The sequence below is a fragment of the Mesoplodon bidens genome (assembly GCF_964165515.1).
Source record: "Mesoplodon bidens genome assembly, chromosome: 9".
In the NCBI taxonomy this organism is placed as follows: domain Eukaryota; kingdom Metazoa; phylum Chordata; class Mammalia; order Artiodactyla; family Ziphiidae; genus Mesoplodon; species Mesoplodon bidens.
Window position 1 is genome coordinate 32,434,705 of NC_138166.1, and position 15,096 is coordinate 32,449,800.

Below are 15,096 nucleotides of genomic sequence, written 5' to 3' on the forward strand. Positions count from 1 at the left end.
GCCTGCAAGACACTGAGAGGCGTTATTCACAGCGTCTCGAGGCCTTCACCGTTAACTGTTTCCAGAATGTTTTCATCGTCTCACACAGAAACTCTGTCCCCATTACACAGTAACTGCCCTTGTCCCCAGCCCCTGCCAGCCTCTGTTCTTCTTTCTTTCTCCATGACATACGTGTGTTTTTAATTTAGCAGGATGTGCGTTTCCATTCCAAAAACTTCACAGAAGAGCTAAGAAGAATTTTTAGAGAGGACACTGACTCAGAGACGGAAGATTTTGAAGGATTTACGCAGAGTGATCTGAATGTTAACAGTAACCCGGAAGTAATGGTAATAATTATCAACATGAGGGAGGGTGGGTTGTAATATTTTTAGTCCTGGTTCCGAATTATATTGTTACTTGTAAGAAGTCACTTTACACATGAAAAGGTTTTACTTTTCCTTACATGTTCATCTTATAAGCCAGTTAACAAAGTATAAAGATTTTACTATTTTTTATGTGTTCATCTTAAAAGCCAGTTAACAAAATATAAAGATTTTACTTTTTCTTATGTGTCCATCTTCTAAGCCAGTTAGCTAAATGTAAACTTGGCTATTCTAAGGCGAATTCCTGACCCACCAGTCCATTATTCTCTTAGAGAAGATCCAGTTGTCTTCCCTGGGTGCCTTTGGAGTCTGGGGGGCATGTGTCCCAGGCATCCCTTATTATCCTTATCAGAGAATTTATTTCAGACTTTTTTTTTTTTGCAGTACACAGGGCTCTCACTGCTATGGCCTCTCTTGTTGTGGAGCACAGGCTCCGGACGCGCAGGCTCAGCGGCCGTGGCTCATGGGCCCAGCCGCTCTGCGGCATGTGCGATCTTCCCAGTCCGGGGCACAAACCCGCGTCCCCTGCATCGGCAGGCGGACTCTCAAACACTGCACCACCAGGGAAGCCCTTCAGACCTCTTTGAACCTCTTTTGTCTGAAAAGAGGAGGGTCTGAGAGTAACGAGTTCCTGAAAGTCGTTTTCTGTTGTGCGCCAAGTAATGTTCTTAGGTTTGGAGTTAATTTGGCAAAAATTTAGCTGTGGTACAAACTTAGAGTTTTTTCTGTGCATTCTTGATTTGGATCACGACCTGCTTTTTAATGATAAAGATGACCTGGGCTTGTCTGATTCCTAAGGGAAGTCTGCCCTCAGCCCTTTGCCATCAAGAGACTTGTTGGTCGATCTCTTTTTATTCCATGTGTTTAGTAGGCCAGTTGACTGCCAACCAGTATTTGAATCTCAGAGTAACTTTGAAGAACAGCCTTTGGATTTTTTTTAGGCATAAAAATGTTTTTTACTAACTGAAAAATAGCATACATTTATCTCAGAAAATCAGTACACCACTTCCTTCTTTGGTATCAAGATAAGGGATAGAGAGAGAGGTTAAGCCTCATTACGTTCAGAAGCTCCCAGAGAAGCACTCCTGGCGTGGAACCTGTGTAGGTGTTTAAATAAGCTGTAACCAGTAGGGTTGCTTTGTCCTTCACCTTTTCCTGGGGGGGGCTTAAAGCCTGAAAGCCTTAATGGTAGGCTGCCTTGCTCGATGGTGATTTTTTTCTGTGAATAGCAACACAGACCTGTGCCAACCTATCGGCCTCAGCCCCCCACCCTTTGGCTTTCTTTACAGAAGTTATTTGCATGGCAGTTCATGTGTCCTGGCCAGCAAGGCTCCACTTTCTTGTCAGTAAGACACTGAGATCCTTCCAAACCCTGATGGGTATCATCTACTCTTAGTGACTTGTTTATCTTCTCTTCTTTAGCTAAGTAATGTTGGGATATTCAAAGAATTTGTGTTTCCAGCATGGGAGAGTGAATTACCCCCAGCACCTTTTTTTTTGTTTTCTTCCAAGTCTGTACATTTAGGGAATGAATCGTGACATGTTACGTTGATTCTGATATAACTCATAGCTCAGGGCAGGTCCACCTGTGCATTTATTTTGAAATTCAGTGAGAAAGCAAGCCTTGTTGCCTCCTCACCCAACCTCCTGCCCACCCTAGTGAGTAGTGGTGAGACCACCTTTTTGGCAATAGGGTATGACTCTACTTTGGTGTCTAGTGGTCTCCTAGCCAGGCGTGAAACTGCCGCAGCCGTGGTGCTGGCTCTCAGGTCAGAGTCTCCACTGGTGACTCTTTCCATACCTCAGTCCTTTGTAGTACGCTACTCCATGTCCTTGGTAAAGAGACGTGGGTTAGACGGCGATTATGATAACTGAATAAAGCCAGTCAGGGGAGAGAATTCCTCTGAAGTTCTCCAACAGTGTCTTCTAAAATAGATCCCTCTGCAGCCCACTATTTGGAATTCCAAAGCTACTAATGTGGAGAGTTCAGGAAATTAAAACAAATAGAGGGGCTTCCCTGGTGGCGCAGTGGTTGAGAGTCCGCCTGCCGATGCAGGGGACACGGGTTCGTGCCCCGGTCCGGGAAGATCCCACATGCCACGGAGCGGCTGGGCCCGTGAGCCATGGCCGCTGATCCTGCGCGTCCGGAGCCTGTGCTCCGCAACGGGAGAGGCCACAACAGTGAGAGGCCCGCGTACCGCAAAAAACAAAACAAAACAAAACAAAAAAACAAATAGATAACTCCGTACAGTACAGTCTTATTTCTCTGCTTGGCTTTTTGTGCATTGATATATACACCAAGGTTTGGAAGTTGTCTTGCTTTTTTTCCCCCTCCCGCTGCTTTATTTTTAACTTGAGTCCAGCTGGAATTTGGGGCGGGGGTGGTTACCGAGGAAGAAGCAGAGTCATTAACTGAATCCCAGGCAGCTCCTGGTGCTGTTCTCAGCTCTCCTCACAACCTGAGTCCCTGACAGAGGTGCCCAGGCTACACTGTCCAGCCTGTGGTCAAGGAAAGATGCCAGGCGATGACCTTGATCCCAATATTTAAACCCACCTCTGCTGTTGCTAAGAGTCCTTTGCATCTGAGATGTCACCTTGCTGTTGCCTTCCATTCTTACTGTGTTCTCACGTGTGAAACCAAGTTATGTTTTAATGCTGGAGACCTATGCCGAGTGGAGACTGAAAATTGAGGCTGAGAATTGCTTGAGTTGACTGAACAGGTGCCTGCAGCCACCTGCAGAGCTGTCTGCCTGATTTCACCCCATGGCGCTGCGGGTTACAGAAAGGGGAGGCGGCTTCCCTTGAGTGAGGACCCAGTGTATCCTGGGGATGAGGTTCCGCCACTGACCCCGATGGCAGGTCATCTGCCTGCTCCTTGGTCACTTCGCTAAAATGAAGTCAGCTCTCCTGTCCCTCTTACTCATGAGTTCTGTTCCAGCTAGTTAGGGCAGAATGGTATTTTATTTTTCACTCAGCACTCCATTTTTATCTGAGGATACCTCTGATGTCATGCACACCCTTTTCTTTGACTGTTTCCATATTCCTGGGCTCCAGGTGTGCCAGCTTGGCTGGTCCACTGGGGAGGAGCCCACCTCGTCAGCGTTTGGCTTTCAGCCTGATGCTCTGAACAGAACACAGTCTGCCGGTGGGTGTGGCTGGTCCAGAGTGCGCGTAGTAGCCTGCTTTTTGATTTTGTTCATCTACAAACTACTTGCGCATTTAACTGAAGAGTTCAGAGGGAACTACCGATAGGAAGGGAGAGCTTTCAACTATTCATTGTTTTCCTAAAATACTGTCAGTGGTTTTAAGTGTGTCTTTCTGAAGGTTTGTTTATAGGCACTGTCTTTGTTATTGCTCTCATTTCATTAGCTTGTGGAGTCAGAGCTGAGTGATGATGGTAAAGCATCTTTCATGGGTGAGGAAGAGGAAGATGATGAAGAAGAAAAGACTTCACCTAGAAGCAGCAAGCCGAGAAGAAGCAGTATTGGTCTTCGAGTAGCCTTTCAGTTCCCCACCAAGAAACCGGCAAAAAATGCCGGTAAGAACAGTCCTCCTGAGCCGTTGTTTTCTGGCTCGTGCATACAGGACAGTAAGAATGGAATTCTTGGAAGAAAGACAAGCTGCAGACAGAGGAAGGAAAGGGAAGATTCTGCCTCTGAGTCTGAGGACGACTCCAGGGACGAGGGCCAGGAGAGCTCAGATGCCCTGCTGAAAAGGACCATGAATATCAAGGAGAACAAAGCCATGGTAAGGCCGCGCAGCCCGAGACCGCCACTGCTGGGGCTCCCAGGGCTGCGTCCCCACAGCTGCTGCTGTTTTGGCTTCTGTCAGGAAGTGTGCTCTGAGCATTGTGGGTTCCTTCTCTTTTCCTGGACCCCAAGCGGTTATCACCTGATTAGCTTTGGTTTGGGAACAGAGACTCCTGGGACCATTTTTAGCCCCCTCCACAGTGCCATGGACTAAATGCCATTTACTGTGGATCAAGTTATGTTGCAAATATGCAGTGGTATTTTACAGAGATGAGAGGGCCTGTTCCCAGCAGAAAGAAGCAATGTGTAAACGTGGGTGTCACGAAGCCCACTTAGGAGTTGCTTTGTGCAGGTCAGGCAGGCAGCTTTCAACCTAGATGCTGTAGTGTCAAGATATCAGCTAAAGGAATGAAAGGGGTCTAGGTATTAAAAGGAACTGAGCAGTTTTGAATCACTTTAAAATGTTTTCACCAGAATAATTAATGGAACAAGGTGAAATCTTTGTGTATTTAGTTTTTCTATATGTGGTCAGTAACTGTGGTTTCCTTCATAATTTTATACATACAGAATTTTAAAAAATAATTCTTACCAATCATCATCACTTCTAGTATTTTGGTATATTTTTTTCTTTAATATTTTCTTTTTAAAAAGCATATTTTAATGATACTGTATATGCAGTCTTATTATATGTCTGTTAAGTTGCTTAAGAAAATATAAAGCCTATTTTGGGGTATAATTTATCCAGAGACATATTTGTGCTCAGCTAAGAGAAATTTTTAGTGTCGTATCTCTCTGCATCTTTAAAATAAGAACTATGTTCATGATTTTAGGATTTATGGGTGACACCCATACCTCTGTATAAGTCTAAAACTAAAAGGAATCCTAATTAAATTGTATGATTGGCACATTAATGCCTGTTATTTGGTGTTCTTAGGTGTTTATTTGGGAATATTTTCATAAATTATTTTTATTGATAAGAAATTAACCAACTTAAAGAATCAGTGTTTCAGAGCTCTGTCTGAATAACTGCCAGAATGATCTAGTTGGGCCTTTTCTGTTGTGAACATGATGAAACTTGATTCAGGTGGGCAAAATGATAGGTTCCAGGGTCACACTGCGAATTAGTAGCCCAGGCAGGATTCTAACCTCATGCTCCAGGCCTTGGACCTTCCAGGACAGTTTTCATCGTGCCTTCTCCTCCTACCTAAGGAATGGGCATAGATTTTATTCCTCTCATGCTATCAGCATCTCACCTGCGCAGATAAAAATCTTTACATGTGAGGTTAAAAAAATAACAGCTACTGAGATCTTATTACAAGTGTCTCATAGCTGCAAACTGGAAGACTTGTGATAACATGTGAGATGAAGTAGACGTGGCAATATTTATGCACGATCCTTTCTTTCTTCTGAACTTCAGCTTGCTCAGTTATTGGCGGAATTGAACTCAATGCCAGATTTCTTCCCGGTCCGAACCCCGAACTCAGCTTCTGTAAGTGGATCTCCTTATATGTATTGATTCCAGTACTCATGCACACAGTCGGTTGCTAGATGGCTTTCATTCCAGAAAGCAGTCAGTTGTGTGTGTCTGTGCTCTCACCTGCAGAAGAAGAAAGCAGTGAGGCGGGCCTTCTCAGAGGGACAGATCCCACGGCGCACCAACCCGGCCCGGAGCGCACGGCCTCCTGAGAAGTTCGCCCTGGAGAACTTCACCGTGTCGGCCGCCAAGTTTGCAGAAGAGTTTTACAGTTTCAGAAGAAGGAAGACAACAAGCGGGGTATTTTCTGACTATAATGAACCAATGCTTCTTTGTCTAAGCCAGCGGTCCTCGCACATGAGCGTTCATCATAGCCCTCTGGGGCTCGGTGAGAGCGCTGAGGTTCTGACTCGGTGGGTCTGCAGCAGCTGAGAAGTTGCACGTCAGCCAAGTTCCCAGATGCTGTGGGTACTCCTGGGACCGCACTCGGAAAAGAGCCCTGGGCCTAAGCTTGCGCTTAGTCTAAGCTGTAGGCCATGAAGCGGGTCCTTCCTCTAAACCGAGCAATGGTTAGGACCCCAGCTTCCTCTCCAGTGGAGGCTGGTAATGGCTGCAGGTGGCTTCGTGGTTTTGCTTGTGGGCAAGTACAGTGATGTCTCTGGTCTTCCTGTTTAGGAATGGGGAGTTTGGAGTGCTTTCAGTCTAGAGCAAGACACTTTGGACCCTTCCTATTTGTGGCTTTGGCTGTTCAGTGTGGGTCACTTCCCCGGCCTCACAGAGCTTGCAGCAGGTGACCGTTCACTGGTCAGGGAAACCCTGAGCTTCTGGTTTATTGTTCTGGGTCACCTTGCTGTCAGGGAAGCTCAGCACTAAGGATAGGAGCTCAGCAAATGACTAAAATGTGTGAATGATTTCAGGGAAATAGAAGAGGGACATAGTTAACATTCATGGTCCTAGAGCCCTGAGGAGTTTAAAACTTCTATAATTTTTTTTTTAACCGCCCAAACCATCTAATGCTCAGTTCTGCTTTGGCTCGTTCTGCAGGGGAGATGCCAGGGATATCGACGACGTCGCTGTGTATCTTCTTTTCGGCCAGTGGAGGACATCACTGAAGAGGACTTGGAGAATGTGGCCATAACTGTTCGAGATAAAATCTATGATAAAGTTCTGGTAAAGTATATCTGATGAATAATTCACATGATCGTGACTTATACTGGGAGTCCCAGGCACTGGTGTTTGAAATCCTGCCTTGTTTTAAACTGTATCTGGGCTTACGCACTTGTGCCGTCTCCCCAGGGCGCAGAGGTGGGCTCCGAGTTGGAGCAGCTATAACCGGGAAAGGGGAGATGGCTCAGTGTAGTAATTCTAATCAGGAGATGGGTCTCTGGGGGATGCATATTATCTGTGGGGGGAGGCAGGGGTGTAGTCTGGAAAAGCACAGTTGTAATTGTTATATTTTAACTAGTTTTAATGTTTTAAACGTTGAAAAAGATATTACGCTTTTATAACCAACAGAAATATATTTCTAATATATTCTTAACACATATTGAAAACGTATGTATAATATATATTTTATATAACCAATAGAAACTAAAGTTTGATCGAATATCTTTGGTAGGTAGGAAATGTGTTAAATTTTTTTAAAATGGTAATGTAGAGGATGGCTTTGTGTTGTTTTGCATCCTTTTTAGATAATGGGACAGTGTCTTAAATACTATTAAAAGGTTTTCAATTTAATTGCCAATGTTTTTAAAACCAGGAGATTTTATCCTGAACATAACCGGATTGCTAGGAACTGGGTTGGAGCCGTGTGATGCTGCCCAGGGCTTATCATCATTCAGTCACCTCTCACCCCTGTGGGCTCTGGTCTCTCCCATCATTTCTGTCCAGCTGATCATTTCATTTCTTCCAGGCTCCCTGCTCAGTCTCATCTGCCCTAAGAGGCTTCTCTGGCCCCAGAACTAAAAGTGCTTACAGGCTGCCAGAGAGTGCCAGTGTTTGTACCAGAGAAACGGCACTGCTCGATTCTCGGGGAGAGGCAGGGCTGCTTCATGCACTTAGGATGTTCGTGTGGCCTCGTGGGCCTCCCCCTCCAAATCCCATGTTCACCACTCACTGCCTTCCGCCTCAGGGTAACACTTGCCACCAGTGTCGGCAGAAGACCATTGACACCAAGACGGTGTGTCGGAACCAGAGCTGCGGCGGGGTGCGAGGACAGTTCTGTGGACCTTGCCTGCGGAACCGCTACGGGGAGGACGTGAGATCGGCGCTGCTGGACCCGGTAGGCACAGTGCTTGCCTCGGCCTGAGTTGTATTGGTGAGGGGAGCGAGCTGAGGACGGGGCTCCTGGGCCCTCTGTCGGGTACCTGTAGCTGCAGAGCTCTGGGTTTTGTAGACCCCCTCACCACCCTCCTTTTCATTCTGCCTCTTGAGACTGGCAGCAATGAAAAGTAGAGTTTCGTGCCCTACAGATAGGACCAGAGAAGAGAGTGCATTTCGCTTTCTAGGGTCAGAGGCAAGCTTTCTTAGAGTTAGGGTTTGTACAGGCCAGCCTGTGTCCCTTTCCACCAGCAGCGTCCTTTACCTTGGATTTGCTGGGGCCAGGCCCAGTGGGTGGGTATACCACGGTGTAGGGTGCTTTCTGTGCGCACCTGCACTGCTCTGAGATTTCACGTCTGTTAACGCAGTTTATTTCAGTTGTTATTCTTTTAGCCTCCCAACACCTTGGTTCTCTCTGTAAAATCAGATGATACATAGTATGATGGTTAGTGTGCCCTTGAACCTGGGCAGTGTGGCTCCAGAGTCTATGCTCTTAACCACTGCAAGACCTCTTATGCAGCAGTCATGGGGGTAAATAGACTGTCCCTAGTTTGCAGGTGAATGTAAACTGCTACTCAGGTTGAGTGATTTGAGAAACCCTATGCTCTCAGAAGCAGGGCCGACCTCCTGGGAGTGTGACCTGTGAAGTGGTAAGGGGCCCTGCACTTGCTCTGATACCTGAAATTCTCCAAAACGTTTTGAACATGTTTACTAATTATGCACCTGGTCAAAACCAACACGTTTCAGTGTTTCTGCATGCGTGATCTGGGGTGATCAACCTTTCTGGACCTTTTTGAAACATGCGAGGGGAAGGAGACATTAGTACATGTCACAGGGTGAAGGATTATCTGAAGCGTCTCACGTGATTAAAGATTGGTGGAGAGGCTGAGTGATCCAGGCTCAATCAGAAGCTCGTCTTGCGGGGAGAGCCTGTTGATAACGGGGGCATTTCTGCTGCCATTGCTTCCCTAGGGTTGGGTGTGTCCTCCCTGCCGGGGCATCTGCAATTGCAGTTACTGTCGGAAGCGTGATGGTCGCTGTGCCACAGGCATCCTCATTCATCTGGCCAAGTTTTACGGTTATAATAACGTTAAGGAGTATCTGGAGAGGTAAGCCTCACAAATCAAAAACAGAGGTTGTAATTCCAGGTGCAGCAGGGGAGACCCTCTAGGCAGGTACAGGGTTGCCTTGTTTCCGTCTGATTCTTAGAAACCACGTCGAGTGCCAGTCATCCTGTGTCTGTTTGCATTGGGCAAGCTCGGGACTGGTATTTTCCCTATCGGGAAGTTCCCTCCTTTGCTAGAATTTCCCCCTGATTGCCTCAAACAGTAAAAGAGCCTACAAGGCAGGCTGACGCAAAGCTGCGAAGGCCCGAGGCAGCGCTAAGGAGAGGGGAGGCTTGGGCCATGTGCGCTCGGACGAGGAGGCTACGTGTAGGGATGCGGGAGGCAGGCGAGTGGCCCTGGGGGCCGGCCCACACCGCTGTGCGTGCGTGAGGAGTCGGGCCTGAGCTGGTGACAGGAGAGCCGGTTCGGGCTTGGTACTCCAGGGGATGGTTGAGCCTCTAACCTAGGATGCCACTGTGCTTTTGCCTCCATCCCACTAATGCTTCCCATTTTTTCTCAGTTTACAAAAGCAGCTGGTAAAAGACAACTAAGAGAAGCACCAGCCAGCTCACCATGGAGGACTCCGACAAGACATGCCACTTGTGCCTAAGATTTCTTATGGTTGTGTTTGTATACAGAAATTCTTTGTAGATCTAAATACTATTTTTTTTAAAGATTGTTTATATATGTTAAAAGATTTCTCAGGAAGACGAGAGAGGAATCGACATACATGTATACACAGGCCTGTTTATAGATTGAATTGTTAAGCATCTGCAGCTGATTTAAAAAACCCATAGCTTAAATGGGGTAGAGGAAACAAGCAGCTCTTGCCTTTGTTGCCTTATCTTTTACCTCCCAAACCAGTCCCTGAAGGCCAGCTTGGGACAGGGGTTATATCCCCTTACCTTATCACAAGTGACCACAGTTCAAACCACATAGTTTAAGCTGCTCTGGGTCATTGGAAATTTCTATTGAAACTGTTCCCCTAAATTACAAGGTGCAATTACCTGTAGATCTTGAGTTTTATTTTTGTTAACACTTGAACAAAAAGTGGACTGTCAGTCAGTCACATTCCGGACACTGGAGGGCTGCTGGCCAGCAGAAGCGGCTGCCTGGGGCCAGTGGCTTCTATAGTTTAAAAGAATATAAAGGCTAATACTTTTGAGAGGTTTTGTTTATCTACAAGAACTAGGCTCCCACGTGTATGGACTAGGAGACTTCCACCATTATTGTTTTGGAGGTTCAGTGGAACGTTGCTGAAAATGTGATCTATACTGTACTCTTGTGTGTTGCAGGAACAGGGAGGCCAGGGTACTGGGGAGAGCTACAAATGAACAGAGTCTCAGTAGGGTTCCCGTCTTTTTATCTACATTTGCTTCTTTTTGTCCCCCTTCTCTACTTTTCAGAGACAGTGTTTGTTTAAAAACAACGAATGCACATTTTAAGTTAGTTACTTAAAAGGTACATAAGCTGGACTCTGTTTTATGCCTCTCAGTAGAATAAATGACCGTGCAGGAACAAGGACATCTCTGTGGTGCTCCGGCGGGAGGAATAGAAGCCCCTCTGCAAGGGCCGTTGTTATGCCTCCAGCAGGAGGGCCACACCTGCCAGGACCCATTTGGCCGCCTTTTCTTTGCTCTTCAACCTGAAGGTCCAGACACAGTTGGGGCCCCTTGTTTTGGTTTTGTACACAGGGCACTCGTAGGTGTGTTTGGTTTCCTGTCTGTCTGCGGGTATGGCTTTTGCAAAGATGACTGGCATTGCAGACCTTAACTCCTTGAGGTAGGCGTCCACGATGGCTCCTGACTGGCTGTCCCATCTGGCACCTACAGCATAAACCCAAGGGTTACAACCGTGCTGTATGTTGGTACTGAGCCTCTACCTGTTGTAGGCAATAAACGTCCGGTTTTGTCACTTCATTCCTCGTCAGTGGCTTCCTTAGCAAGCTGGCCCGTGACTGAGATGGGAAGGAGATGAAGGTACTTGCTGCCCAGGGGCCACGCATACACTGTAAGCAGAGACTTGCTCCTGTGCTAATGCCTGAACTCTCTCCTGGGAACAGTAAACTAAATGATTTGAATTTAAAAGGTGTAAAACTTACTTACATGAAAACAGATTCCGTGAGAGAGAATCCAGATGCAGTAAAGCAAACTAGTTTGTCCTTCCTTTAAACAAGTGAATCTGCATGCTTATGGACAGTATAAGACGTGTCCAATTCACCACATTCCCTCCCCACTGCACCTTTTTTTCTTCGTCTAAGTTCAGGTCACTTGTTGTTTATACCACCTACCCCGCCTTTAAAGCACGGGCCACAAGTGTTCAGATGGTGAAAGTAAAAAAGGAGCATCTTGGCAGAGACTTGGAAAGCATTTCTCCAAGTGCCCTTTAAGGTAAGAGGAAGTGTTCTACAAGATAAGATAAATGCATGGGTGAATAAATTTGGAAAATACTGCCTATTCTACCCCTTTGCCCAGAGAGTTACAATATGCATTGGCATCTTACAGGCTTAGAGAAACCTGGTATTCTACCACAAGAGTGAAGTTAACTGTTTTCTAAAAAGGAGAAGAAAGATTTTTGCGCTGATTAAAAAGCAAGGTAAATTCAGTGTCTATGTCTTTATGTGACAGCCATGGCCTTAAACTGTGGCTCACATTGGACACACATCCTAGCTACCTTAGCATTTAAATTGTTTGAAAGCCGGAAATGAGGTAAATAACCACCACTGTGAGTGCTGAGAAATGGAATAAACAAAGGACAAATACCAACTGGAAGCTGAGTGAGAAAGGTTCTAACTGTGATAGCCCTACATGCACTCTTTGGGACACCTTACCTTCCATGAGGAGCCCGTGGAGGTATGCGCCTTCCCTGGGGGGGTGCCCATAATCCTCCTTCGTTTTCTTGGTAACCTCAACAGTCAAGCACATTTTATCCAGTGGCCACTCGTTTTTTCGAGCCGTGGTCTGCATGATTGCTTTGGGAGGAGGACGGACAGGAATGGAGTAGGATAAAGCCACAGACAGAAGGGTCCCGGGAGCCACCCGTATAAGCTGAGCATCTCCCTGAGTGAGGCATGCTGTGGTCCCACAGGGTGTTCTTGGGCGCTGCACTAGAGCAGGGGTGGGAAACGAAGGCCTGCAGGACCACCTCCCTGCTTTGGTGGATGGAGTGTTACTGGAACGGCTATACCCATCTGGCTTACGCTCTGCCGTGCCAGAGTGGAACCGATGTGAGAGACCGGCAGCCTGTGATGGAAAACATTTACCGGGGTGGACCCCATCCCACCTCTCTTGGCTGCTCCTGTCCTGCCTGGCATTTTGTTTCCTCTGTAGTGGGCAGGGGGAGTGGCTGGGGTTCTGCTAGGGGCGTGACTGTCAGCATCAGGGGCTGCCCTGCCCCAGCCCTTACCAGTTAAGAAGGACTGAGGGTTGAAGAAGCCAGAAAGCCACACCACAGCCGGAAGGGCGAGATCTTGTGTCCAGGTATCCAGTTCCCGACATCGCAAGAGGAGGTCATTAAACCTGGTGAGTAGAAGGTGAGAAGAAACAGACTTGCTTTTTGGTAATAAAGTTTTTCAGTAAGATTAGAGTCCGCGGGGTGAAGGGTGGTGGTAGAGAGGTCCACAACTGATAACCAGTGAAATCGTTACCTGACGATTTGCAGAACACTGTCCCTTTAAAGGGCTAGATTATATGTCCCGTTGAGATTGGGGACAAGAAACACTGGGAAATGTGACCAAAAAATTCGCCTCCGTTTATTCAACCACTATTTTATTTACATCCTCCCAGTGATACGTGGTGACTCTGCACAGGTGATCTGTGTATGATCCGGGCTGACAGATGCCAACACGGAGGTGCACAGGGACACACGGGAAAGAGCACCCCTGTGTGTCTAAGGATGGCGAGGGGAAGGCTGCCATGACTGTTTTAAGACCAGGGTTGCCAGGAAAGGCAGGGGCTTTAAAACGTGACATTAGCCTTCCCACGTGCAGTAATTACCTGAAAGCAGGGAACCAACCATCTTCCATCCATCCAAAGCCTGTGGTGTGAGAAACTGCTTTTTTTACACAGGTTCTCTCATCCCGTGGGCACAGCAATTAGGCCAGGTAGGAAGTATCTGAAATTTACCTGTGAGGAAGCCAGCTCCCAGAAGCTAAGGAAAAATGAACTTTCATAAAATGAGGAGATACTGAAATGTAGGTCGAAGGGCTGCTAAAAACAACAGGGAAGTGGAGCACAGAGCGAAGAGCCCAGGGAAAAAGGCAGCAAAGCAGTTCTCCAGGGTGAGGGCCACAGCAGGTAGCACTGACACTTCCTGGGACCTTGTTTCGTTCGCAGTTGCCAAGGAAGCAGGGTTGAGTGAGAAATCATCTCGACAGACCACCACTTGGAGGAAACGTCTGTCTGAGATTGGGCTGTGAAGGAGGAAAGGCTTTTAAACGTTCACATTTAAACTTGAGTCACAAGGAAAATTCCTGCCAGGTTAGAACATGGCCCTGGGCCTTGCCCCATATTAAATTCTTTCAAATACTTGATAGATCCCACAAAGAAGAACGGCAAAGAACAGGAAAAGCAAGAAGACTTTTTAATCTCAGAATGTTGTCACAAGGGGATAAACGTTGCAGCAACAAGTTTTTCTAAAAACGAGTGATTGTAGAACAAGATTATGCATTAAACAGATGAGGAAGTTAAGTTGGAAAAAATCTCAGAAAGAATTACAGAAATGAAAGCACAAAGTAAGCAGCATAAGGCAGAATAGTTTTAAAAAATGGGAAAAAAGGAGTTAGAGTAGAAATAGGAAGAATGCTGAATGCAACAGCACACGTTTAGTAATACAGTTCTAGAAAATGTGAGTTTTCCTAAGTTACAAATTTGAATCATTATAATCAGGGACATATGTTGCAAGAAAATATGACACATAATAATCAACACTAAGATAATGTGGACTAGAGACAGAATCCTCTGGACAGCCAGGAAAAAATACGAAGCCTTTATATAAAGGGGAGAAAAAATTATGTTACCTTCAGACACCTCCACAGCAGCATTTAATCAGAATAGAACGATGCCTACAAAGTCCTCTGACAACAAATGGGCTAAATCACTTTTATAACCAGCCAAACTGTTATTTGAGTATGAAGACAACTGATTATATGGCATGAAAAACCACCCGCAAATCCAATAAACAGGAAGGTATAGAGAACCCAAAAAATAAAAATAAGAGGAATCTGAAATCAAGACTTTTAATACACATGTTTAAACTTGAGAAAGGGTGGCCGTCATAAAAACAAAATTACACAACTAGGTCAGGTACTTTCCCCTCCCCTCAAACTAAGCAACGTGAAACTAAAAATTCAGGGGAGAAACAGTAGGCAAGAGGACAGGAGACAACTGAAGATATAATGAAGATCAGCCAGAACTGACAAACTCAACCAGAACACACGGAGGGACACACAGATGGAACATAATGAGAGTTCAGGCAGATGAAGAGAACGGCAAGGGCAATATTTGGAGAAAGAAAGGCTAAGAATTTTACAGGGTGGAAACAACTGTGGCCTCCCATTTGTAACAGCACACAGTACCAAGTAAGATGCATTTTTAAAAGACCATAGCTAAATACAGCAGTAAAAATTACAGAATATTAATACATTAAAGCTCAAGAGAAAAAAATCTTAAAAACTTCCCAGAGACAATAACTTAGTTGTGAAGGAATGACAGGTATTTATGAACAGACTCACTAGCCGCAATAAACGCCAGAAGACAATGCAGTTATATAACACTGAAGTTCGTAGAGAAATATAAGAGAAAATAATCGTATCTAGAATTCTACATACAGGTAAACCATTAATCGAGTGAGAGGGCAGTAAAGAGAATTCAGACACGATACCATCTATTCCCCACCATGTACACTGAAAGCCTGCTGTGTACTTCTTCCTTTAGGGCAATGAAGAGGGGATCCAGGACCGAGGAGCCCCAGGTGAGGTGCGCACAGCATCCATGCTGCCGCTGGTGGTTTCAGTGATGAGGAGTGGCATTTTTGCGTTCTGTAACTGAAGGTTCCAGAGAAAATCTGACTCAAGTGCTTGATTCAGC

General features: G+C 46.0%; 2 protein-coding genes across 4 annotated transcripts in view; one reads left to right on the forward strand and one right to left on the reverse strand.

The window, feature by feature from the left end:
- The window catches only part of CDCA7L (cell division cycle associated 7 like), a 59,504-nt gene extending 48,926 nt beyond the window's left edge, over nucleotides 1-10,578 (forward strand). Inside the window, exons 3-10 of one of the 2 annotated variants that reach the window (XM_081244743.1) lie at nucleotides 192-326; nucleotides 3,732-4,109; nucleotides 5,529-5,600; nucleotides 5,715-5,885; nucleotides 6,630-6,755; nucleotides 7,717-7,866; nucleotides 8,877-9,013; nucleotides 9,531-10,578. In XM_081244743.1, the coding sequence (XP_081100869.1) occupies nucleotides 192-326; nucleotides 3,732-4,109; nucleotides 5,529-5,600; nucleotides 5,715-5,885; nucleotides 6,630-6,755; nucleotides 7,717-7,866; nucleotides 8,877-9,013; nucleotides 9,531-9,561 (1,200 nt within the window). In that variant the 3' untranslated portion in view covers nucleotides 9,562-10,578. Of the gene's footprint in view, nucleotides 1-188; nucleotides 327-3,731; nucleotides 4,110-5,528; nucleotides 5,601-5,714; nucleotides 5,886-6,629; nucleotides 6,756-7,716; nucleotides 7,867-8,876; nucleotides 9,014-9,530 lie in introns of both variants that reach the window. The other variant, XM_081244742.1, reaches the window with a different exon arrangement.
- Nucleotides 10,579-10,588: 10 nt separating this feature from the next.
- Nucleotides 10,589-15,096, reverse strand: part of DNAH11 (dynein axonemal heavy chain 11) — a gene marked incomplete at its 3' end in the record, with an annotated part of 314,796 nt that continues 310,288 nt past the window's right edge. For both annotated transcript variants that reach the window (XM_081244744.1, XM_081244745.1), the window contains exons 80-82: nucleotides 12,416-12,528; nucleotides 11,841-11,981; nucleotides 10,589-10,836 (exon numbers count right to left, since the gene is read on the reverse strand). In XM_081244744.1, the coding sequence (XP_081100870.1) occupies nucleotides 10,589-10,836; nucleotides 11,841-11,981; nucleotides 12,416-12,528 (502 nt within the window). The remainder of the gene's footprint in view (nucleotides 10,837-11,840; nucleotides 11,982-12,415; nucleotides 12,529-15,096) is intronic.